Here is a 26,141-nt window from a genome sequence, read left to right on the forward strand (position 1 = left end):
GTCCTGGGCTGCTGTTTGCCAGCCCCAGGCAGGCATGAGCTCTGTGACAACCTCCCAGAGTTGATGCCCAGTTGTGCTCATGTGTATTGTACAGTGGTTTGGGTGTCAAGAACTCCCCAAAAGCAGGAATTCTATACCCAGGGTGTCTGTTTGCCGCCTCTCTTACAAAATAGTTTTCAGTTTTAGCATAGCTTTTATTTTTGAAAAATCAAAAATGTTATTTTAGTTTGCTCAGCTCCTTCATTCTGGTAGCTTTCTTTAGGAATGGGGGTCTTTCCTAAAAAAGCTTTGGTATAATTAATACTTGTCTGTGGTTGTACATGATTTGATGCTGCCTGACAGGACAAAATCAGAGAAGCATCACCCAGGCCTCTCCCCAGCCTTTCCTTTTTTTTTTTTTTTTTTTGCTTTAATGCTCACCGGTCCTTGTGTACTGAATGTGTTCTGGCACCTCAGTGCTGTCCCAGGGCTGAGTGGAACATGCAAGGGTGATGGCCCTAAGCTTTTATACGGGCAGCTCCATTCTTTGAACATGCTTTTCCACATTTCACAGAATCACAGAATTGTTAGGATTGTTGGAAGGGCCTCTGGAGACCATCCAGCCCACCCCTCCTGCCAAGGCAGGGTCACCTGGAGCAGGTGGCACAGGAATGTGCCCAGGTGGGTTTTGAGTCTCTAGAGAGGGAGACTCCACAACCTCCCTGGGCACTGTTCCAGTGCTCTGCCACACTCAAAGTAAAGGTCTTCCTCATGTTGAAGATGGAACTTGTTGTGTTTTAGTTTGTGGCCACTGCTCCTCATCCAGTCGCTGGGCACCACGGAAACGAGCCTGGCACCATCCTCTCGGCACCCACCTTCGAGATATTTATATGTAATGATGAGATCCCCTCTCAGTCTTCTCTAGTCCAGACTAAACAGGCCCAGCTCCCGCAGCCTCTCCTTGTGAGAGAGTGCTCCAGATCCCTCACCATCTCTGTGACCTCTGCTGGACCCTGTGCAGCAGCTCCTCGTGTTGTTTGTACCGAGGAGCCCAGACCTGAACACAGCACTCCAGGTGTGCCGCACTAGGGCTGAGCAGAGGGGGAGGAGGAATTAAAGGAGAAGCCAATAAGAGGCGGCTTTCCTGCCTGGGTGATTTTCCCCCTTTTCCCCTATTTTAGATGTCAGGGCCGGTGTCCCCGGGCGGGGCAGGAGCCGCACAGGGATGCGTGGCGGGCGCAGGTGCGGGCGGCGCGCACAGGTCGGGGCCGCGGCGCCGCTCCCGCCCCCGGCCCCGCCCGGCCCCGCCGCGCCCCGGGGAGGGCGGGGAGCGCCCGGCGGAGCGGCGGGAGCGGCGGCGGGCGCGGGGCCCTCCCGGCGCTACCTGTGCGAGCGCCGCGGGGCCGGGCGGGGCCGGGAGGCGCTCCCAGCATGGACTTTGACGGTGGGTTTGCGTCTTTGCCGTGCAGGAGCCCGGAGGAGGCGGCGGCGTCGGTGGGACGAGGGCCGGATCCCGCGGGCACCGCCGGAGGAAGGGGCAGCCCGGCGGCCGGGCACCGTGCGCGGCGGGGCCACGCTTCCAGCACGCTGCTCGCACGGACACCGCCCCGCCGCGCCGGTATGTGCCCGGCTCCATCCCCCGGGGCCGGCGGGGAGCGGGGATGCGCGGCCGCACCCGCGGGGCGAGCCCGGCCGTGACAGCGCTGGCCTGCGGCCGCCTGGGGCTCGTGTGGTGCGGGCGAGCGGGGGGAGAGAGCCCTGCTTTGAGGTGGGGTTTTTCAGGACGGGCGGCGGTGCTGCTTTACTCCTCCCATCATCTCGCAGCGAGGTTGCCGGCCACGGACTCCTCCGAACTGAGCCAAGCGGAGGTGCCGCTCCCGCCGGGCACCCTGAGGAAAGGTGCTGCTACGGACAGCAGTGAGAGTGATGCGGAGTGGGAAGGTAAACGGTGTTCCTGCCGTGGGGAAGACGTGAGACTACTGTATTTGCCGGCCGAGATGATGTGAGGGTCTGTCTGCCCCTGCCTTGCCATGAGTATCTTTCCAGGTTTCCACACTGACCATTATACAGAGCGGATTACCTTCATCTGGTGTGTTATAAAATATAGATTTAATAATGCAAGACCTGTCATGGCAAAAATTGTTAAAAGTCTAGAAATATTTTATGCTTTCTCATAGTTCTCATAGTAAGCAGCAGTCCAAATTAGGTTTCTAAATATAGAAATTAAAAAAAAAAAAAAAGGAAAAATGCAGGGATTTATCCTGTAGCCTTAACAAAGTGGCAATTTTAACCTTCAAGTACATACAAATTAGTTTTCTTCTGAACATCACGTTCTGCTGAGAACAGTTTGCTTTAAAATCGCCTTGGTTTGTACAAGTCGCCCGAAGGGTTGGGCGGAGGCTCAGGGCGTTTCCGTGGGCAGGTGCTGGGGGGCATGGGGCTGGCAGCGGTGCCAGCTGTGCGGGCACGGCTGCCCCGCCTGGCTGCCGGCCTTGCCACTTCCCTGGCGCGAAGGCGGCTGCTGCTGCAAGTTCTGCTGGCACCTTAGGAGTGATGGAATTCCAGGAAACAAATACCAGGGAGAAGCCGTGAGACAGTGATTTTTAAGGCTGACATAGTTCTTTGTTGCAGTTTGGGGCAGCTTTTGTACAGTTGGAGCATCTGGTTGTTAACTCCTCACTTTGTTCTCATTCCTCAGTTTGTGCAGATCAGTAGTAACATAGTTGTGATTTTTAAAACGTGGGGCTGTGTTTTCCTGTGCCTTCCTATCTGAGATGTGGAAAAATGGCTTTTCTGGTGCATTCCTAATTCCCATTTCCCTTTTTATAATTGGCTTCTGGAGATTAAAGAGCAGAATGGGGTTGTGTGCTGCTTTTATTGTGCTCTTCTGTTGATCTGATCTTGGGCAGATCTTGACCATCTCCTTCTTTCTGACTTTCATTTGTGTTAATCCAGTGGAGCCTTTGGCTTCCTGAGGGCATCACAGAGCCAGGCAGTGTCCCTCATTCATACCTTATGCTCTGCAGCTCCATATGTTCGTAGTTGAATCTTGTGACAGCCACTACAATAAAACCCGACCCTGTCAGCCTGAGACACCAATTCACTGTTTTAGTGCTGCTGCTCCTCAGTTCCTGCTGGCAGGATCCCCAGGCTGGGCAGCAGCCAGCAATAAATAGCTGCAGGAGGGGCTTTTCTTGCTCGTATAGATTTGTGCATCCCTTCTCATTGTCTGCAGCTCTGTCTCTGCCTGGCACCTGTGGAGGACAGTAATGCACCTTTACAAACCTGGCTAGATCCTGAGCCTTATTCTGAAAGTAGCTTAATGTTTCAATGTGTTCCTGAAGAGGACTGTTAGTAGGAAGGCTGTGACTCCACAATTGAGTTGTTGGGATGGAAGTTTTGGGGTATATGTAGGAAAATTCCTTTCCACTCTAGTTTGTTCCAGTGTTAGAGCACTGAAATAAACCAAGAGGCTGCTTTGTCGGGGCCCAGTGCTGTGCCTTAGAGCAGTCTAACCTCTGTGTGGGACTTGGACACCTTTGGTGGGTGTGCCTGGTGTTTTCCCCTGATGTGGGGATGGTCTTCAAACCATGGATTTGCAGCTTAGTACAGATGGGGGGGCTGATAATTACAAGAGCTGTGGGCTTTGCTGAAAGAAGTGTTGAATCTGCATCCTTTGGTGGCAAGGAAACAGCTGTACATATACAAAACCTTCATATCCATTTGTGATATTTTGTTTCTGTTCACTCACCAGTTTTGAGCATTACTTTGTACTTGGGGTCTTGGAGAATTTTGGATGTTCCAAGAACTGTTTAGCATGGTTCCTCCTTGGGTCCGCCTTTTTAGAGCATTCACATTTCTTGGCTGTGGTTTTAGTTCGTTTCTATTATCACCTCCAGCTTGGGCTTTGGTCCATACTTTCTACAGACAGTAGGTGCTGATAGTAGCAGGAGCCTTCATCATATTGGATGTTATCCCAACCAAGCAGGCAGTTCAACTACCACAAACGTAACTATATCAGCTATTTCACTGCTATGTCTAATAAAAACTATATGTTTATAGCAAAGTTACTTTATGCATATAGCATCTATTTTAATATTTGTGAAAAGCCAATATTATAATATGTATTTATAACATTTTGTATTTGGGATCTTGGAGAATTTTGGATCTCCTCTATCACTAATGCCTTTTTCTTCCAAAGGCATTCCTCTATAGTATCTGTAGTTGGGTTCCTTCAGTCTTGGCTAAACTTCCTGTAGATGGAGTTTCTGAGAAGTGCTGCATCTTCTTCATGCATCTTTCCTCTACTGCCTCATTCCTAGGCCTTAATTGCTAAGGAAGTCCATAGGTTCACTGTTACCCACCTAGAAAACAGACTTCCATCAATGGTAGGCATCCTTCCTGTTCCTGTGGGAGTAGCTAAGTTAATGTTCTCTCTTGTCCATGGTCTGACAGAGTCTGTACTGGTGCATGCACATATACTGAGATATTGAGGGAAAAAAATATCAATACATTGAAAACATTTCTCTCCAAATTTGGACTAAGAGCAGTCTGTTAGTATGGCTGTTTGGACAAGTAGCTGAGGTAAAATATGAGCAGAACTTGTAAGAAGTTTTTAGCATCCTGTTGTCCAGTGGCCTTCAGGCTGCCCCCTGAGCTGTGTGTGCAGTTCTGGTGAATAAACTGCTGCACTGGAGGGAGGATTTCAGGTACAGTTTTACTTTCATGAAATTAGACAGCTACCAAGCACACAGTGTTCTTTGCTTTTAACAAGACTTCTTTTTCCTGGATGAAGAGTAACATTGTGGCTCCTGAGGGCTGTACCTACTGGCACTGCTGTTCTCTGAACTACTGGTATTTTCACCCAAAGGTTTCTTTTGGTGCTTCATCTTTGTTTGCCACTTCCCAAAGCTTGGGTACGATTGCTAGAACAGTGCAGAAAGCACTTATTTTTGTTTCTGCCTTCTGTGGTTGTGTCTTGGGGAGGGAGCAGACTGTTTCTTGATTTGAGGGGAGGTGGTTTTTTTTTTTTTTTTTTTGTTTGTTTGTTTGTTTGTTTGTTTGTTTGTTTGTTTTTTGTTTAAAGTCAGTACTGGTTTTAGATTTCCAGAGTTTGTCAGCATAAAAACTCACATCTACACAGCTGTACTGTTTAACAGCAAAAACACCCCACTATGATTTACTGTGCATGTAAATCATAAAGTGAAGAAGAAACATTTTGTTCTCTCTTGTTTTTCTCTCTGGTTTGAAGATTTTCATGTTCCTTAACTGCATTGCTAAAGTGCTTGAAAGATGAAATTTGACATGGAAATTGCATCCATTAAGTAACTCAGTGTTTTGACAAAGGAGGTTGTAGGGCAGGTGGGGCTCAGTCTCTTCTCTCAGTTAACAAGCAATAGATCCAAACCTCAGGTTGTGCCAGGAGAGGTTTTTAGGTTGGATGTTAGCAAAGATTCTTCACTGAAAGGTGGTCAGGATTGGAACAGGCTGCCCAAGGAAGTGGTGGAGTCACCATTCCTGGAGGTATTTAAAAGATGTGGAGATATGGCCCTTAGGGACAGGTTTTAATCGTGGATGTGGCAGTGCTGGGATAATGTTAGAACTTGATCTGAAAGGCCTTTTCCAACCAAACCAATTTTATGATTCTGTGATCAGCTGTGCTGTTATTGAAAAGCCTTTTAAAGTAAACTGATTTGGAAAAGCAAATGTGTCATTTCCCCATTCAGTTACAAACTGGCTTAGAAGCCTGGAAAAGCTTTATCAATTGTGGCCATGGAGGGGAAAAACCCAAGCCTTTGAAATTCCAGCATGTACCTTGAGACAGATAACCAGGAGACTTTCACTTCCACGCTAATCCTGCACAGCAGTTGTTTGCCATTGCTGCATCCAGCCTTTTCCAATCTGTAGCTCTTATCTCTTGCTGGCACTAAGCGACAGGAGAGGGAGGGAATGGCTCTGAGAGGAATGAGATCTCCGTTTCTGCTTTTTATGTCCTGAGTTGTTTTGGGGTATGTGGGTATCAGTGACTGCCTGAGGCAGCGGAATCTTTTATATTATGCTTGTCTTAAAGTAACTGTAGCTGTTTGAAACTTCATTTTCCCATCATTAGGACGAGTTGGTATAATGAATGTTCATCTTCTCTGGAGGATTTGAAGGAAGGTGGATGTTAGGGAGAGGCAGAACTGAAAGCCTGGTGGGTTGGACTGCTCTGGGAGCCCCTGCCTGGGGCTGCTTTGCACGAGGAGCTGTGAGTCCTGCAGCGATGGAGGGGATGCTGTGCACTGAGTGAATGATTCATCCCTCTGCCATTTGTGTGCTGCTGCTCTGCTTGGAGCTGCAGAGTATCCAATGCCACGTGTGCTCCTGAATTACAGCCCACCTTGATAGGGAGAGACAGGCAGAGGATGTTCTGGGTTTCCCCTCTGTTAATACACAGACAGTGTGAATATTTTATGTGGTTGGGTGCAGTTCAGAGGTGCAGATGCCTAAGTGCTGTTTGGTTACCTCTGCTGGTAGGTCACCTGCCCAACTCCAACTCTGAATACCTTTGTTCCAGAGTTTATTGTTTCTGTGATAATGGCAGCACTGGGATTGTCTGACTGTTCTCCTTGTGTACTTGGATGATTGAGGTCCAGGTCTCAGTAGAAGCTTTGAGAGGGAGAAGGGAAAACTTCTGAGGTTAGGCAACAGATGGGGCACATTGCCCTTCCCATATCCTTGCTGAAGTCCTCCTGACCTGGACTTGCAGTGGGAGGAGGTTGGCATCCTGCAGATGGCCAGGTGCCACTTGCCCCAGCAGTGGCCTCACTCTGAGCCTGGCATTAGGTGCTGTGTATAAATTGTTGCAGCCTGTCATTCAATCTAATTTCTTAAGTGCTGTATCATCCTTTTACCTTTGTCAAAGTCAGGTTCTGTGTGGGAGAAAAGGCAGGCAGGCTTGTGCAAGGCCAGCACTACAGATTCATCACCTTGGTAATAAAGTGCACCTCTGGCATCCTGGAGAGTGCTAAGCTCTGTTCCTGGGTTCCCCTTGCAGAGTCCCAGACGTGAAGCTGGCTGTGCTTTCCTGCGGACGAGGGGACAACCTGTTAGAAGCAGACGTGGTTCTGGTAAGTGGCACTCTGAGCTTCTACTGCCAATATCCAGGGGAAAACTGAAAACCACCCTGCAGGAGGAGGAGTCATGTTTGAACCAAAAAGTTAGGCTCTGTCACAGCAGGAATTTACTTGCTGCCTTCAGCTAGGCAAAACTGCACATTTTGAAGCTATTTTGAAAACTAGGACTTATTTTTAATCCAGTGACTGTTTTAACAAAGTGTTGCAGAAAGCAGTTTCTTTTAGGGTAATATTAAATTTCAAGATTTTTTCCTGAGGTTCTCATGGAAACATTTAAATGCAGGAACTTAGCTGTTTATGATGGCTACAGATGTTGCCTAACAGCAGAACACTTGTTCCTCTGCCTGTTTTTATCATATGATGGTATATTGCAGAGGCCTCTGAAACCCTTATTTTTTGATATCTCACATTTACCTTTTTGCAATTATTTTTACTGATTATTTTAATGCTTTAAAAAAATCCTGTTTGTTTTTTAAAATGGCAGTTATGTGATTTCTGCTTTTTTCCTCTATTTTATATGGTCTAATAGTGAATTGCAGGCATCTTTTCACCATTGTTTTGTTTCCTTCAGTAGTTAGAAATGAACTTACCTTGGCAGGAAACGCTTTGCCAGGCTGGCAAAGAGACTGCTTAGCCCTCATGTGCCTGGTGAGTTCAGCTACCACCCCCTCAATATTTTCTCTCTCCTAATATTACCACAGTAAATAAAGTAATAGGTGGAAAAACATCTGAACTTACCTTTGGGAACTTCCAATTCCAATTTGGAATTGATTGTTTTGAAGACTTTAATTAAAGTCACATATAGTATTTGTTGTGCTGAAGTTAAATGAAGCATTTAAAAACATTTTGACTGTACATCCAGTAAAATTGAGCACAACTAGAAGCCTATATTTTTCAGATGAATAAATCAGCATTTCACCTACTGTAAAATCTGTCTCTAAAAAGAGAAGATGAATTCTGGTTTGTGATGGTGCTGCTTTAGCTCCTGGTTGAGAGTGAGCAGAGCAGGCAGAGCTTGCTGACCTCTGGCTCCAGCTAAGCCCAGCAGCTTTGTCACATGAGGAAGCTGCAGAGCTCTTGGCCTGAGCCCCAAACCATCTATGCAGTGATGTCTGGGGCACAACTGGCCACAGAGCACTAACAGAAACAGGCTCCTATCACACAGTTTTGCCTTGTGCAGTTAGAGGATGAAACATCATGCTGTGGGAGTAAAATGAGCTGTTTAATTTGTTGGGTTTTTTCCCTCTCAAGGGTATGTGTTGCGAGGAAAGGTGGAGATGTTAAAATCCCTGTCAGAACTTAACATTCTGGAGCTGAGTTAGGCAGAGAGCATTTAAACAGCACTTCACTGTGTGTGTGCATGCAAGGGCTGTCAGGAAAACAAGGAAGCAGCCAGAAGGTTGAGGGCAGCTTCATTTGCAGTAATTTCTGTGCCAACAATTATTAACTCCAGTAGACTGGGCAAACTGTAACACTCACTGCAGTGGCTTGGAAAGTACTGAGCTCTGTAAAGAATGAAATGAGCAACAGTCAGGAATTCAAAATGAGGTTGATAACTTTGTTTTGAAGCTCAGTTGATTTGGAAGAGTTGACTTGTATTGTGTGCTTTGCTGTCTGTAAGCTCTGTGTAGGACTATGCCAGGAACATTTGACTTCGCCCAAATGAAGAGGCAGAGATGGGGAGTTCTGCAGAGGAAGATGCTGACCTTAGGGAATTTCTCCCTACCTGCTTTAGGAGAAGTTTATTCTCCCTCTACTCACATTCTGTCTTTTCCATTAGACACTAGCTTATCTGCCAACTTCCATTAAAAAAGCTAAAAAAATAAAAGAAAAAAAACTATAGCTCCAGACTTGGATAAAAAAATCTAAATCTGAATAGTCTATTTTAAGAAAAGCATCAGGATAAACTCTGATAAAAATACACTGAAGCTTGTAGTACCTTGGCTGGATGAAGACTGCAGCTTTCAGGTATCAGCAGTGCTGGGTAGTACTTGCTGTTAGTGATTCTTTACCATGGACTTGGACCTACATATTTGTCCAGAAGAGCAGGTGGCAGTGATTAGTATTAATGTTTTATTAATGATAAATATTGAAATTAGACATGCACAAGATATTACTAGTAAAGCTTTGAATTATTCAGCTGTCTGAAATGCTTTCAGGCCTCTCCTTGGCCTCTGGTCTGTAGGCATGTTAGCTTTGATCAGCATATATGAAAGACGGACATGGGTATGAGCCTCCATGGGGATAAATGTAGTTTTTTGTGCAGTGAAGGAAATCCTGCTGTCTATTCATCTAATGACAAGTTATCATCCAGCCTTTACTCATTTAATGATGAGTTACTGGAATAAAAATCTGATAGCTTGGCTCTCTTCTGTATTGGTAAAATACAAGTGGAGGTCAGCCTTTGTTGGCAGGGGTTTGTGTTACAGGCCTGTGAACTACAGTGCCTGTCCCAAAGCAGTGGGCATGTGCTGCAGCAGGTCAGTGTGCACAAAGGAAACTCACTGAACTTCACTGAGATGGTTTACAAACGTTCCTCTACAATGCTGAAATGTCCTGGTACAAAGCTGAAGGTGTGAAAACATTTGTGTGGACTTGGTGGTTTCTGGAGTCCTTTAGGACTGACTTCCTACAAACAGCTAGCAATGGTTTTGATGAAGCAGCAAAGAGAGGAGAGGAGCTTGTCCCAGTAATCTGGTTCTCTTGAGTCAGGTGCTAGACTGGGAAAGTCCCATCCTACCTGTAAAGCACCATTTGCCTGCAAATGGGATTGATTTCCTCTGCAAATATTTGCCTGTGATCAGGTTACTGGATTGGAGCCCCTATTTCCTCCAGCGTATAAAGGAAATAAATAAGGCTTAACATCTTTGCCATGGTTGTGTTTTCAAAGGCTATTTACAAAAAATCTTTAACTTTGGCTGACCTTAGTACAGCGTCATTGGGTGAAGCCGTAGGGAACAGTTGGTTTCTGTACTGTGCAGTCTTTATTTTGGCTGGCAGTCTGTTAACTCTGATAAGTGGGTAAGTGCATGCCAAGGAAACTCAGGCGTATTGTGAGATTCTGCTTTGCCTGAGAGAAAGTAGCCCCAGAAACAGCTTTGTAGGCCAGTAAACAAACCACATATTCCAGTATTTGGAGTTGACAAATTCTAGATCTTGAGGACTTGAGGAGAACTCTGCCAGGTGTTGGTCACTTTCCCTTCCCTAGATTAGAGTTGTCCTGCTCTAGTAAGAATGGTGCTCTGGCTCTGTTGGAATTGCCTTGATCACAGCAGGCTGCTGCTGCTTTCCCTACCCTCTCCAGGGAAAAAACAAAAACAGCTCTTGTTTCTTGTGAATACCTTCTGGAAGTTGCCCTGCTCCAGCCTCCTTGAGCAACAGCAGAATGACACTGGGAATTAGTGTCATCGTGCCCAGAGGGCGTGCGACAGCCATGACATGGGACTCTGGCTATGGTGGCTGTGTGGTGCTTCTGTGGGGTGGTTTTGGTGCTTATTTCCAGCAGCAGCAGCAGCAGTCTCTGCAGCTAAACAGTATTTGTTTGCAGTTTCAGGAGAAGTGCAACACATTGTCAGCTAGAAAGAAACAGACTATTTTTTTTCTAAGACTTACATTCTTAGATGGCCTACATCCTGTACTGGGAATTGCATTCAAAGGCAGCATGAATTCAGGTCAAACTTTGCCTACTTGTAGTAGATGGATGTTACCGATAAAAACATTTTACGCACGCTGGGCAGAGATTTATTTAAGCTGCTTCTACAAGCGCCTGTAGTGAATATACGTTTCCTTTGAGCTCAGAGAATGGCAAACTGTCTATTGCCTTTATATGAAACGTTGTTTTGACAGATTTCCTCAGAAGAAGCACAAAAGGAGATGCTCTGTTCTTTGAAAATAACTGGAGGCACTGGCAAGAAGCAGCAACACTGCATCGAACAAGGGAACCGCTTCCAGGTTATCCAAACATGCTGTTGAACTGAATTTTGCAGCTGCGCTTTCCAATGTACCATGGGATGCATCAAATCCAAGGCTGCCTTCCAAGGTTCCAACACCGTGCAGGATGAGAGGGTCGGGGCAGGAGGCTCGGGGTGCGCTGGGGAGAAGTCGTCGCTGCTGGCGGTGAAGGCGGAGGAGAGGGGCCCCTCGAGCACCCTCGTGCTGGACTACGCGCAGCGGCTGTCGCGCGACATCCTGGAGCAGGCGGTCAGGCAGTGGGCAGTGACCGAGAGCAAGTACAGCGACATCCCCTTCATCGAGAGCGACGTGCCCTGAGCCTGGCCCAGCCCTGTGTGCGCTGCCAGGGCACAGGAAGCACCCCCAGCTGTCTCTGAGCATCACTGCGGGGAGAGCCTCAGAAAATTTGCCTTTTAACAACCCCCAACACATAGATTGCTAACAAACTGACTGGATCGCAGTAGAACTGTTCATCAAGTGTCATTCATTGTCAGCCATGTGTTGAGTATACATAGAGTATCATACTCTGTCTTTGTATGTGTTGGATGTGACCAGAAATTACCATTAAACAGACAATGGGAAGACTGTGGCTGCCCTGCACCTCTACAAACACTGCCACAGAGGACAAAACGTGGATTATTTCTATGTTCTGCATAAAAGATCAGTGGTCTGTCTGTAGGTGAGATGAACTCTCTGTGCTTGGTGAATTTATCTGTGTTTTGCTGAAGTGAAATCAAGGTCTGCATGTAGCAAAGGTTACTGCTATCATAAATTTTACTTTTGATTCTGTGACCTAACTGAATCTGTAAAACCACGAAATAATGAAGGTGATGAGAGGCTCTTCGTAAAGCCCAGTAGTATTCAGAACCATTTGGATGATGATGCCATTCACCTTCCATTGAAGTGAGCCAGTGAGAAACATGCCAGTGTTGATAAGCAGTGCATTATCATTAACAGATGCTTCTGTAAATGCATGAAAGCTTGTCTCTAAAACTCTGCAGTAAGATAGGTTAATGACATCTGGTGTGTTCAGACCAAAGCTGTTTGGTTTTTTGGTTTTGTTTGGAGTTGTTTTGTGTTAGGGGGCTGGTTTGGGAGGATTTGGTTTTGTTGTTTTACTGTAACCCAGAGAGATGTGCAAAAACTACTGATGGTAACTAGTGAAAGCAACCTTCAAAGGTGTGGCAGTGCTTTAGGACAATTTGTTTCATGGGAGCTGTGGCAGCATTACACTGAAATTCCTCTCTGAAGTACCACCCTTGGGACAGGACATCTTCCTTCAGCTTCTGTAGGCTGCTGCTTCCCCACTGGAAAACCTGTTCATGGCAATGCCAGCAGGATCCACAGGAGCCCTGGCAGTGCTCTGAATGCTGAGTTAGGGACTGAGCCTTAGGCCCAAAGCTCAAGGGCTTCATTTTGTCCCCCAGTGCATCTACACACTGCTCCCTGCTTGCCCAGGACTGGCAGCCTGACCCACTGCACTCAAGGCTGGCGTTTGCCAGATCAGAACAGGGATGCATTATTCATATTCATCCCAAAGGTACAATGTTACTGACGTTTTATACAAAGTGAAGGCCTTCTAACAGCTTGGCTTTTACCACCTATTTGTTCTTTTTTCTGTGATGCCCAGTTTAAAAGATATAGTTCCTTTTACTAGATCAAAATGCTTTCTATTTTATTTTCATTTTATAGAGAAATGCTTTCCATACTGGCTAAAGCTGTTACTATTTTTAAAAGGAACACATAGTTCTAGTGAATGATCCAAAGCATGATTTTTCAAGCAGTGGGGAGCAAGCAGAAAGAGGACCATGTCAAATGCTGATTTTAGTTTATTCTCTGACATAAGATAGTCTATGAATTGAGCTGTTTTGCAAATATTTAGGTATTTGAAATTCACCCATACCAGGCAGTGGTTTTATCAGGAATAAAGGGTGAAAAATGTTTCTCTGTGACAACAGCACAAGGCTGGCATTAAATCCCAGTGACCAGACTGGATTCCCAGTGACCTGTATTAAGACTGTTTTTAGGCTTTTACTGGAAAAGGGAACGAAATCAGCTCATAAGCTGTAATATCATCCTCTTTGAAGTTACGCAGTTGTCTTCAAAGCCATTTGCAAAATGGGACTAAAGTTTTATGGTTTACTTAAATACTCCTGCTAAGTGATGTTCCTTCAACTTCTACAGCATATGAAACATTAGGTCATACTCTGTTTGCTCTAAAATACCTCCATATATTAGTGTGAGTTAGAAAGCAACGCCAAAACACTGATCAAGTCAGTACATATCAACTAGATATTGCTTAACCACAGTATTAAAAAATATTCCTATTATTCTAGCTAAAATAAAGCTTTATTACAAAAAAAGTAAAAAAGGCCCAACCTTTCTAACATGTGTGGGCTCATGTTAACACTGCTAACTACAGTAATTAATAATAAAGGAGCCAAAGCTCCAGAGCCATTGTTGGACAGGCAGGTGAGAAGCAGAAAACTGCACTCACTGTCAGAGCACCTTGAGGTGGATCTGCCCTGGCCCTTGTACATGGCAAGCACGAGTGTTGCAGTGCTTCCTGCTGCCATGTCTCAAATCCTTCCTCTGGATGTAGCCTTAGCATCTGATATTCTTCAGGAATATCAGATGCACTTCTGAAAGCAGCTCCCGTTGGCCGGCTGCCACCGCATGGTCCAACACAGAGTTATAAAACAGTCCAGGGCTCCACCACAGCATCCCTTGTGATCAGCACTGGGCATTTCCCAGAGGAGCTCAGCCAGGCACACTGAACATGCCCCCAGGATTGCTCTCCTGTGCAGGCCCTGCCTGCCCTGAGAGCTGCCCACAGGGGGACTCAGCACCAGCTGCTTGGTGGCCCAACCAGTCCCTCACCTGCACCTACCAACCTCGGCCATCACTGGTGCCTGAAGATTACAGCAGCTTCAGAATGGCCCCAAGTGCAATTCCAGCTGCTTTACCATGTTTTCCATGGCACTGGCACTTCAGGGAAGGCACACAGCAAATGGAAAGCAAACAAGCTTGCAAACAACAGGGAGACATCTCACCAGGAAAATCCTCTCTTTTACAGGATGCTGTCCTTATAAATAATGCACTTACCCTTAATAGAAAATAAATCTGTTCAGTGCTAAAATCTGCTAAGAGACTGAGGGAGATCTCTCTCCAGAGCTCTGCTGTACTTTATTAGGCACAATACTAACACATTGCAAAAGAAAAGACTTCTTCACCTAAATAAATTTATGCTAAGCTGTATTAGAGTTTCACAGAGACACTGACAGTGGGTTTCCAGCTAAGTTACCATTGATTCTTTGACTTGATTTTGTGTAATAAAGGCACTCCAGTTTTGAGACTGGCATACTCTGCAAAACTGTTTACTTCTATTTAGGAGTTAAAAATACATCTGCTTTATATTTTCTCCAGGAAACAAGATTAATCTGAGTGGATATGATGTGACTGACTTGATATTCTAATAATTGTTCAAAATACATTAACTGCAGCACAACTTTGTAAAGCTGATGTTTCTGGAGTAAGGCACATCAGTATTCCCAAATAAAACACACTACAATATATTTTTACAATATTTTTTGTGGAAAATATTTTCTTGTGGACCAAATAAAATTCAACTTACCATCTGCTTGTATGCCTTTTATTTGAAAAAAACCACAAGATTGCACAGACTGGATAGGATCGTGTTACTTTGAGCTTGGGATACTTTCTGTTCACATAAATTTTGGAAGCAACTGAACATGCAAGTCAAAGCTTATTAATTTAAAACTATGTTCTTCTTATAATCTTGTATGTCATTTACAATCATAGGAGGCATGATCCCTACTCCCTGGGAATTAGTGTTTTTCATTTAATATAGTTGGCTGAAGACTGCTCCTTTTATACAAAAATAATGGAATTAACCCATCTTTAAAAAATAAATTAAAAATAGCAATTGTTATGAATGTAAAACATATAAAAATTTGAAATAATACAGGGGGAGATTTGCACTTCTTATGGGACCAGCTTGAGGTAGAAAGCCACGTGATACTTTCAGAATTACTCTAGACATATTAATGAAATTTCAATTACTTTTGGAACTAAAATCAAGGACAGTCTCATAACCATTTTGTCCACGGTAACATAAACTCGTAGCTGAAATTTGAACAATTTTATCTTACAAGCCTAGTGCCAAAGCAAGGTGTCATTTTTTCTTGATTTAGCTCCCCATTTGCTCACCTCTGATTTTTTGAAAGTCACTCTTGGTAATTCACCTTGATGCCTGAATTTCCTGGACTTTGTTTCCAGGCAACAGCTCCTAGAAAGGAAGGAGCCTTAAGCCATTGCAGACCATTGCTGTGGCTAATAAAAACTGCCCAGCACTGAAAACTCTTTAATGGTTCTGCTGCAGCTCTGACTTTTTGATTCCCCAGTGCTAGCTGAACAGAAGTTTTCCTCCTTTGGGCTTCAGAGAAGCCAAAACTTGTACTTGTGACCTACCTGTAAGTGTAGAAGTAAGTAGGAAGAAACACTACTATGTGATCTGATAAAACATAAAAAGGAAGGCGTAATGTTTAAGAAAGATTAGCAGCTGTCTGTTGCATACACAATAGAAAAAATAATTTCCCTCCCACAAATACTTGTATCAAGGGGTTCTGGCTATGATGTGTAACTTCATGTATCATTAGCATCAGAACCCCGCCACCTTGAATGCACTGGAAATGTGCTGCTTGGTGTTCACAGCAAGGCTTGAGGCACTTGTTTCTTCACCACTGTAAGACCAAGAAAAACCAGCAATTTTCTGAAATCGTGAAATACTGATTATGCAGTTGAATCAGACATAATGACATTTAAAAAATGAGCTATGCAAGCAAAGAGAAATGTCATCTAGGCTCTGGCAACATTATCATGTTTGAAACAATGTTTACATCACACAGCAAGGCTGAAAAATGACCAAACAGTAAATCAATAGAACAATTTCTTGTTCTCACACTAATAATATATCAGTCTGAGCTTTTATTTAAAAGGATATTTAACACCATGGATTCTGTCTTGCATTTTCCTTTGTAGCTCTGACTGCATTACAGGTTTAACCATATTTTATTTTCATTGTACACAGAAGAATCTGTGGCACAATCCAATTTACCAGATCAGTGACAGAGCCAAGAACACAACACTGTTGACTTTCTACTTATTAGGTCATGCCTTAACTGTGCTCTTTTCCCCAAGGGCTCCTCCTAAACTAAGAGTTGATGCAAAAAAATTAAATGTTAATCACTGTGTAAAGCAGTAAAAATAACAATTTGCCAGAAGTGATTTTTCCCATTATTAACCAGTGATACAATTATTTTCTCATTACAGAGAATGTTCCTGAATAAAAAAAAAAATAAAAATTAAAAAAGCCTTGTGAATCTCAGGCTACCTAAAAAAGTCTTGTCCCAGTTGATCACACTACTGTTAATTTTTGTATCAAATAACTAAGCACATAGATGTCAACAGGTTTGATCTTTACAGCTTGAGATCATCGTTTCCCAGTGGTTTAAAACAGTTGTCCACAAATTCATCACTGACTTCTTCTAGAGCAGCTGGCTTCCATTTGGGGGACTGGTCTTTGTCAATCAGCACTGTCAGGTGGAACAGAGAAACACCAAAGTTATTCCTCTAAACTAAAATGACTAAAGATTGCATCAGGACAGATTACTACAGTGATTACAGGGAGGAGACAAACCTGTGTGCTCCAGAGAAGGCAGAGTTTTCATAACACAGATATTTCTACTCTAATAAAAGTTCCTGAGTTGCGACCTGTCCAGAGGTGTCTTTGGGAGTTGCTGGATGATCCAAGAACAGTGGATCACTTCAGAAGCAGCCCAAGAGTTGAAGGAATAAACCTGAAATTGGTGTTTTAGTTAGACCTGCCACTCTTGGCTGACTTAGGCTTCTTCATGGCAGCCTGGGAACCATACATGATGATGCTGCTTTTGGACAAGGCTTTCACACCTCTGTGCAAAATGTGACTCTTGGGAGAGTACAGGAGATGACTCAGTGGTGCTAAGTGCCTAAAGCTAATTTAAAGCTAATTTAAACACACCACATAAAGTAATAATGAAATAACTCATGAGCAAAGAGTAAAGCAGGGTATCTTTGTGGGAACTGAGCGTTATTTGTAAATACTGACACTTACTGAGGCCTGGGTAGATTTAACTGTGACAATCTGTATAATCTCAGTATGCAAACTTTATGCTGCATCCTGGGAAATACATCACTGAAGATAAAAACCATCACTGAATGAATCACATGTAAAAGGCTAACAAGAAAATGCCAATTCCCAAAAAACATTCCCTGTATCACAAGAATGTTGAAGGCATGTCAGCAATGGCTGCATTAGCAAACAATAAAACAAGAGAGAGTTAATTTGTGTGCAAAAATGACCAGTATGAATGGAATTCCAGAGTATCCTTCCAAGCACCTTTCAGGCTTTAAGAAATCCATAAGGGTGCTACTTAAAATGTGACATTTTTATAATTTAAAGAAGAACAGCTGTAAGAACTGTGGCCCCCTAGGATGCACTGACTGCCAGCAACCCTCCCAACACACATTCCCTTCAGGTGAGTGAGATCAGCAACTGATCTGGAGATGCACCTGTGGCCTGGGGGAGCCTCCTGACCAACACAGCCCACAGCATATGAGAGAGGATGGGCAGGAAGAGGAAGCATGTTTCAAATTTCTCTCCTGAGAATGGCCTTTATTTGTCAACTTTCTGAAAAAGAGTTTGGGGTGGGATGGTTCTAAAGGCATGTGAACTATGACACTCAAAGGGACGAGATATTTCAAGAAATAGCAACTATTTTTGGGTAAGTTGTTGTGTTCTTCTAAACTGACTTTTTTCTTACTGAGTTAACTAGAAATATCCAAGATAAGGAATGTTTAAGGGAGTAGACTTTTATGTTTAGTGAAAAGAATACCTACCTAAAGACTGTTTATCAAAAAAACAGGAACTGTGGCTTGCCTACCAACTTGTAGTAAAAAAATGTGACCTGAAAATTTCTCCTTAATTTTTCTGCCTTTAACCAACGGAGAGTGGCTAGAAAATAAACACAGTTTAAATGACAACTGCACTGATTAATATTTCTGTAGCTGAAGACATACAGGCATCACAACTCTTTAAATTATATCCCTAAAGTGCAAAGCAAATCAGAGTCCTACATCTATTTACTTGTAAATAGGGAACTAAGGACTCCTTAGAAATAAATGAATTGTAAAAAGCAACCCATTATATGGGAAACTGCAATTCCACAGGAAACAGAATCCATGAGGACAATTCTTTAAAGGAAATGTGTTGTGAAAGAGTGCTTTTACTACGTTGTTCAACTGGGTAACTTACTGAAAAGCTATGATCTTCCAAGTTATTTCTGAACATGGTGAAACCACTGATTGGCTTGGGTCAAAAGATGTAACTGTCCCAAATCAATTATATTAATTCCACTGGAGTAGTACTTATCTACTGATTTTCTTCAATTGTACTTGAAGTTCAGAGTCTAGCTGAAACAGTCTGGTCTCCTCAAAAGCCAACACTGACTAGAGATGGTTTAAATCAAAGAGGAAGAAGTGTCCATGTGTATGTTACCACAGCTTCCCCTCTGCCATGCTGCAGTAAGTGCTGCCAGTTCTCCACTCCAGGGTACTGCTGTCCATTCAAGTTCATCTTTCTGTTTGGATCAGTGGCCAGTTTTACTCTGGTGGATAAACTCAATGTCAATAAAAGACACTGATGTCTTTTATCTTGTATGAGTTAAAATATTTTTTTCTAGTAGTATCATGAAAATATCCCCTTTCTGCATTGACTTCTTTATATTTCGTATCTCTCCACCTTCAGATCAATCATTATAAAAACAGAATACAAATTATGAAGACTAAGGCTAAGGGAAATTCATTATGATAAAAGTAACTGAGCACAGACATCATGCTAAGAATTTGTTCTTCTGTTTCACCTTTTTAAATCAAAATCCCAAACCCCTCTGTTCAGTAGCAGTGACTCTACCAGACTTCAGTTAGTGCTCTGTTGCTGAGCTTCCTCTGGCACAGTCAAAACTCTGGTATTTCCAAGCTCCTGACATTCTCTTTGCTGCCATAAAATCTCTCAACTCATGCAGGGCCCTGGGGTGCCCAGGGTACAGCTCACATCTGCCAGCACTGCAGGGGAGATGGCAGAAGCTGCCCAGAAATATCATCTTTGCAGAATCAGCAAGATGCAGAAGACCTTTACAATTCCATTTCAAGTGCACATTCCTGCACAAAGAGTTAGGAGGATGATTTAACAGATATTTGTCCCTGAGATTTGCTGCTAAGATTATGTCCTACCTGGATGTGTTTGAGCACTGACACTTTTCTTAGGCAGTAAGATTAGAAAAACCATTCTTGGCAACTTCCCAGACCTATGTATTTCTTAGTTTACCTATTCTTCCATTAATCAAGGTGAAAAATTGATACCTAATATGTTCCAAGTCCACATTTACCATTTTATAGGAAAATGCTGATGATCCATGTGTTTTATGCTTTAAGAGTTTTGGCTTTTCTTTAATAGCTCAAATCACAACAATCATAAACAGGGAAGACTGCCACAGCAGATTTTCAGGTTGAAAGAAAACTGGCTAAAAAAATTTAAAACTTTTTAAAAAGAAATTTTGACCTCAGGTCAAAGCAGGTTTAAAAAGCTTTTCAACTACTCCCTAAAAAGCCTTTTTAAATTATGGTTTGAAGCAGATGAATGGTATTATTAAAACCTGACCTGTGGCCACTGGCTGCTGAGAAACATCCTTAAACTAAAATCTGATTGTTGTTACTCAACTTCTTTTGGTGGTAGATCTTTCTGTGGTAGAGAGGGTCAAGGCTGGCACTTAAATGCTTGTAATGTAATGCTTTAAGAAAGAAAAAGCTAATACTTAACACTTTTATCAATTTTATTCACAATGGTTGGTCCTGTGAAGTACTTAATAATCTCCCTTCCTGTTATAAAGGATGCTCAACACATTCATGGATTATGATTTTTATGACTACAAAAAGTGATCTTGAGTCAGATTCTACACTCTTCCCCAATAAGAGAAACAATGCTAAGACTGAAAAATCTGAGAACAAGATTCAATTTCAGGAACAAATTATTATTCTAAGCAATCCCCCAGTGCAGTTGGATCTTTGGTGGGTTTGGTTTTTTCCTTCCCCTGGTATAGTTAAACTTTTGCTACATCATCCTGTAAAAAGAGAAGTTTCCCAACTACTGTTCTTGCAGCCTCTCTCTTTACGTGCAGTTTGTGTATTTCCTGGCTATACTGACAAGGGATTTGCCTTTGTTCTGTACTGCAGTCCCAGATGGTTTCATGACCTTGTGCCTTGCAAGGAGAAATTCAGTTGGTGTTCCTCTGACACTCAGACTTGGAGTTTGTCACTTCCTGAGTAACTATATTTCAACAGCTTATCTGCTGATTTAGAATAGGGTTTTTAAGATATCCTTGTCCCCATTACCAACATAATGAAAACCACTTCTCAACACGTGTGGTAAATTCTTCAAAGGAGTGTCTGCTAATAAGTGCTAAAGATTAATTAATTAAAATCAGAAGCCTTCCCCACACTGTATGGATAAATTTTGCATCTCTCACCCCAGGCTGTCTTTAATACAGTGTTACTAATAGCAGACACTCCAACTAATATCCATTCCTCAAGTGGATATAATTGCTTTATAAAGACAGATATAAAACAATGAGGAGGAGGTGATAATACTTGAGTATGTAACTGTGTGAATCAGAAGTCCAGCCAAATGTTATCCATCCAAATGTCTTGTACTGTAAGCTCCTTGGGAAAAGAAAGGCCTGTGCTTTATTTAATCTCGTGATGAACAGTACATAAATAATTGCTACAGCTCCTAACAGATGTGACTTTGGGTTTGACAAACTGCACAGTGAATCAGCAGTAGGATCAAGGGCAGGCTTGAAGTCTGTGCCCTGGATGAACTTGCTGAGCCACTGCTCTACTTTTACCACTCTTTTGCCTCTCTTTTACCACTACCAATGCCTTAAAATGCTTAATTAGTTAATGTTACCTTTACATATATAGTTTTTTAGTAGTAAGACACTTCCATTCAGAGATATTCTGGACATGGGGGAAAGTAAGTCTTTGTTTCAACAGTTTTCTATACAAACAGTTGAGTCTTAAAGCACGGTGTAGCTGGCTGAACCAGCTCTGTGGCAACACTAAACCTGGACACAAGTGATGCATGTAGCTACTCAGTACTGTCAGTGTTAAATGTGAGATGGTGAAGCCAGGTGGATAAATAATGTTAGGGAACTGAGATTACATAAAGGAAACAACATGACTCTTGCGCTTTGGAACACACACAAGTCCAACATGCAAAACCTATGGAAAACTGGGAAGTTTTCTCTGGGCTGTTGCTGCATGCACTTGTAGTGATTTCCAAAGAAGCACCACAATTGTGAATTTGTGTACTGTTAAGAGCTTGAGGAGTGTTTCTGGTGTGGATATTTACCTGCTCGAACTCCTTCGTAGAAGTCATGGCCTTTCTGAAAGATTAGGGAAAAAAAAAAAAGCTGTAACATAACAGATTCTATTAATCCCATCTTTCCCTATCCCCCCTCTGCTTGAAATGCAAGTTCTCAAGATTCAGTTAAATCCAACTTGTACTGTTTTTTTCTAGGCCTACTTTGTCTTTACTTATTAAAGAGCTCTGTATCTTCTTGCTTAAATGCAGCCACATCTCTTAAAATCAGTCTGTTGAGCTGTAGCTGACCAGGCACTGTGCCATACTCCAAGTTCTAACACCTCAGATCTTTTTCTAAAAAGTTTCACATGATGAGGCTAAGATGTGTAGCAGCAGAAATTCTTCTGAGAAAGGCCAGTCTTCAGGAATTGTGATATATTCTGTATACTTGGAACACTTTGCATTTAAATTGAATCCTGTAAACAACCAATTCTTTTTTAATAAAGGTAAATGTTAAGCATGCTCCATTAGTAATGGAGCCACAATCCTAGGTTTAGTCAGGCATTAGAACATACCAGAATTAGACAGATTTTCACTTCTTTAAGTATTTACTTTAACCATCACAAATCATTTACTCAGACATACAAAAACCTTATTTTAAAATGTGACAAAACTAATAATAAGGATTCCATGGGGATCCCTGTTAGGCATTTTTTCAGGTAATTCAGTTAGCAGCACTGTTCCACTGGGAGGGTCACTTTCTCATATGCTATCCAAGTACTCAGCACTTAGTACAAATAGCACTAAAATCTCTTGCTGTGATAAATTTTTCATAGACAACACTCTTGAAAGGCAGTGATAAACAACTATTTGCACCCTGCTGCTGGGAACTGAGGCACTGAGGACTAAGCAATTTAAACAGAAAACCTGTTCAAGAACACCAGTTTTCAAATTACAATCCAAACATGAAACTATATAGTAATGTTTTCATGCTTTTTTTAAACAGAAGTCTTCTACATTCCCATCTGACCATCATTAATGTATTGTCCTTTGCATTCCATAGGATAATATGAAACTAGAAAAAAGGACAGCCTCACAAACACAAAAATGATATTGAAAATGAAAACTTATATATTATAAACTCTTGATGAAATCTGCATAAAATTTTTGGTCTCTGGTAAACTGTTCCCCCTCTGAGGCTGGAAAGGAACAAGGGGCTCAGCTGATGCTTACCATGCAGGCTTGGCTCAGTCTGTATTCCATCTGCAGGACCTCTTGTAAGCTCATGGAAGCTCCTTCTCTGAGCTGCCTCAGAGTCAGCTTTAAAGATGTAGGTGACATCTTATTAATAGTCTGGGGAAGACAATAACATTATTTTTATTTTCTTCAATTTGGACACATTTGCAAGTCTGTCTTTTGTGCATTTTAAACTCTGTGAAGTAAATGATGGCTCTCTTCTCCATAAGCTCCCTCTGCGATACCTATCCCTCTCAACAAGCTGTCACATTAAATGAACTTTCTTGCATAAGATTTGATCAGCAAGACCTCTGGGATGTGTGCCATCACTTGTGGAAAGCCTAGAACTCCTAAGGTCCCATCATTTAAGCTCAAATTACTACTAGCCAGAAGAATTAATGTAGTTTGAAAGACATTATCAAGAAGAATCTTTTGATAAGGCAAGTGTTACAAGCAATTATACTTTGTTTTTAAATATCATATATATAGTGTGAATTGCTCTTCAATTTACTGATATTGTAGGTGATATTAGTATTGCTTAGCATTTAATTTTTATTTCGTACAATAAAGTAATAAGGTAGTACTAGAGAGACTGGCAACAAGCTTCACGATCATTTGCAAAGACCAAATGATATGCAAAGAAGAAAACTGGAAGAACATATTACAATAAACCAAATGTATTTATCCAGGCTTCTTGTCTGGGATCAACAGATACTGAAGTAATTTAGCCCTACATTAGTCCACTGATAGGAAACTTGGAGGTCTTGCCTTACTTCTTTTGACAGAAGTACAGGCTATAAATATTGGATTCTTTTAAAGCACACAAACAAATGCTGTAAATCTGGCTCTCAGGAGTATCCTTTGGTGAACAGCATGCCTGTAAGCAGTAGGGGAAAGTGGGGAGAAAGACAAAATCCTAGTTAAGAAAAAAGAACTGAGCTTTAAACCTTCATGGAATTGTGGGGAAAAGGAGCTAAATCTTATTGTTGCTTTTCATTGTTTTCTTCCTCTAAACACGATCCTCCTTTCTTTGTAAACCCAAATAAAAGATGTGTATCATTCATGGTACAATAGACATTTCCTGATAATTGGGACATTTTTACCACTATTAAAAAGCAGCAGATGGTAAGATTTGCCTCTTTACATTATTTTCATTGCAGACATTAGGCTCCTCACCACAGCCTGAAATGGCAGGTTTCCAGTCAGCAGCAGCAACATTTTTTTCTAGCTCCCAATTACTCTTCATCCCTTCAGACACCAGCTGATACAGCAGTGACCCATTTTGCCTAGTTAAGCTGAAAAACATGTGATTGCTATACAAGCAGGAGTCTGTGGAATTGTGCCTTCAAAGCACTGGTTCTCTCATTCTGTAACTTGCATGTAATCACTGTGCCTGAGAGAGAAGCTGGCAAAGAATGAGCTCCACTGGCTCCAAGTGCCAACACTTCCTGAGTTCTGGTCAAGCTTTCCCCAACAGTGCTTTTACCTCTCTTCTGCCTTTCAGCAAATCTAGAAATCTGCTGTACCTCTAACTAATCACTCTGTAAGTCCCAGATGGGTGACAGCTCTTAACTGGACCCTTTGTTTCTTGAAAGATGCTCTTGCTGGCCTTACCTTTCAACTGGACCTTTCCTCCTTTGAGTTTCACATTTTGTCATTTAGGAAGCCTTTGCTCAGACCAGGTTAAATGCTATGCATGGTATAGCCAGATGGTTCCAGGGGTGAAATGGTCATGGCATGTTCTGATCAAAGCAAGCATTAGAATGGGGAAGATCTGAAAACAGCACTAAAGGCAGCTCCTAGACTGGTTATCTTGGCATATCAATGAGCCTGAAGGTGGAGGAGGTACTGACATAAATCAAGCTGGAGGAAGAGGAACACGGCAGGAAAATGGGTAGGTGTAATTGCAGAAAAATGAGTCACCAGTGTAGCTATAAATACATCCTCTGTACAAAGAGGAGGGGATTGGTGCTAGGGAACAAGCCTGAAAAAGAGACAGGATAGGCTGGAGTGGGGAGTACTAAAATGCAAAGAAGTACTTGACATCTATTTCAGTATCTTTCAAACCATCTTGATTTTGACACAATGATCCCAAAAGCTCTAAGCTGAATTTGCAGTAGACTGAACACCAATAAAATGGTAAGAGAAGGTGGCTGAATTAAGTTGCACTGACACAACGGATTCCCTTACAAGCACAGAAGTGGGAATAGTGACTTTCTTTCACTTAAAAACCCCAAAACCTCCCGGAGGTCCAGTGCATCATTCCCCATGCAATAGATGCATCACTTACTTTCTGAGCTATCAATGCATCTGTTCGAACAGGGAATAATGGCCCTGGAGGAGCTCTGACAATGTATGAGGAGTATCCAGCCAAAGCTACACAGGAGAGCTGCCCGAGGACAGAACATCACTCACTCTGCTCTGCTAACAGAGTTTCAGAATGCTGCTTTGAATTCAACACTACCAAGCTTCATTCCTGCAATCCACCTCACCCATTTGCTGTACACACATTAAAGTTTCAGGAGCTATTATGTGCATCCCAGTCTGACCAGTAGATCTGGATAATGTGTCTTGTCTTAGTCTGCAGTGTCCTGCATGCTACATTGCCACTCATTCAGTAACAGTGAAGGATTTTAAACCATGAAGTGTCAGTGCTCAGAAGGTGCACACTCCTGCCAAAAACCTCTAAGAAAGCATTATGTTGAACTTGCTGTTGAACTTGCTTTATTATCAGTTGAACTTGCTGTTGTTCCTGTACCTGGACACTAAAGTGAAACCTTGGTTTCACAACCTTACTGAATCCTACTGCTTAGCACTGCATGTCTGCTGTCATAAACTCCTCTGAAATTTAAGTGTTCACACTAAAGTCTTGCATCTGCTAGAAAATGTGGGATTTGTTTCATGGGGTTTTTCCCACGAATTTCTGCATGGACTGAAGCAAGTTGTACTAACACAGTCTTCTCTCTTGAACAGAACAGACAATTGTTCTGAAACTGGTCAACTCCAAGGACGTTCATTTATGAATCAAATGAAAGAAAAAAGTTGTTATAAAGTCCTATTAAAGACATGAGATAAGAGAACTGGAGAAGCAACAAAATAGTCTTTTCTTTGTTGCTGTTCAGGAATTTTAAAAATCGTAACTTTGAAGTACATGACCTTAGTCATCAATGGATGACTTTCAAGTTCATGTTTTCAACATCCACTGAATCTAATCAATACAATACGAATATATTTTTATTCTGGCACCAACTCATTTGACTGCTTTATCCAATGAAACTTGAATACTAGGGGAAAAAAATCAGCTTTTCCTTTTATTCAATTTTGCTTTTATAAGACATATGCTAAACTTCTTGCAGTGTACTAAATGTACTGGTTGGCACAAA

At 42.4% G+C, this 26,141-nt stretch overlaps 2 protein-coding genes across 6 annotated transcripts in view; one reads left to right on the forward strand and one right to left on the reverse strand.

The window, feature by feature from the left end:
* The first annotated feature begins 1,318 nt into the window (after nt 1-1,318).
* Nucleotides 1,319-14,685, forward strand: C7H2orf88 (chromosome 7 C2orf88 homolog). Of its 4 annotated transcripts, none has more exons than XR_008840919.1 (4): nt 1,319-1,597; nt 1,762-1,920; nt 7,016-7,088; nt 10,941-11,084. XR_008840919.1 is itself a non-coding variant. In XM_056495932.1 (4 exons), the coding sequence occupies exon 4, from the start codon at nt 11,100-11,102 to the stop codon at nt 11,361-11,363; it is 264 nt and encodes an 87-aa protein (XP_056351907.1). In that variant the 5' UTR covers nt 1,319-1,597; nt 1,762-1,920; nt 7,016-7,088; nt 10,941-11,099; the 3' UTR covers nt 11,364-14,685. The 4 variants fall into 4 exon arrangements, 3 of the variants coding, with proteins under 3 accessions (XP_056351907.1, XP_056351908.1, XP_056351909.1); XM_056495932.1 differs by having other exon boundaries at nt 10,941-14,685; XM_056495933.1 differs by lacking the exon at nt 1,762-1,920 and having other exon boundaries at nt 10,941-14,685.
* The window catches only part of HIBCH (3-hydroxyisobutyryl-CoA hydrolase), a 37,664-nt gene continuing 26,204 nt past the window's right edge, over nt 14,682-26,141 (reverse strand). For both annotated transcript variants that reach the window (XM_056495930.1, XM_056495929.1), the window contains exons 12-14: nt 22,756-22,875; nt 21,571-21,604; nt 14,682-16,660 (exon numbers count right to left, since the gene is read on the reverse strand). In XM_056495930.1, the coding sequence (XP_056351905.1) occupies nt 16,545-16,660; nt 21,571-21,604; nt 22,756-22,875 (270 nt within the window). In that variant the 3' untranslated portion in view covers nt 14,682-16,544. The remainder of the gene's footprint in view (nt 16,661-21,570; nt 21,605-22,755; nt 22,876-26,141) is intronic.

The sequence above is a fragment of the Oenanthe melanoleuca genome, chromosome 7, assembly GCF_029582105.1.
Source record: "Oenanthe melanoleuca isolate GR-GAL-2019-014 chromosome 7, OMel1.0, whole genome shotgun sequence".
Classification (NCBI taxonomy): domain Eukaryota; kingdom Metazoa; phylum Chordata; class Aves; order Passeriformes; family Muscicapidae; genus Oenanthe; species Oenanthe melanoleuca.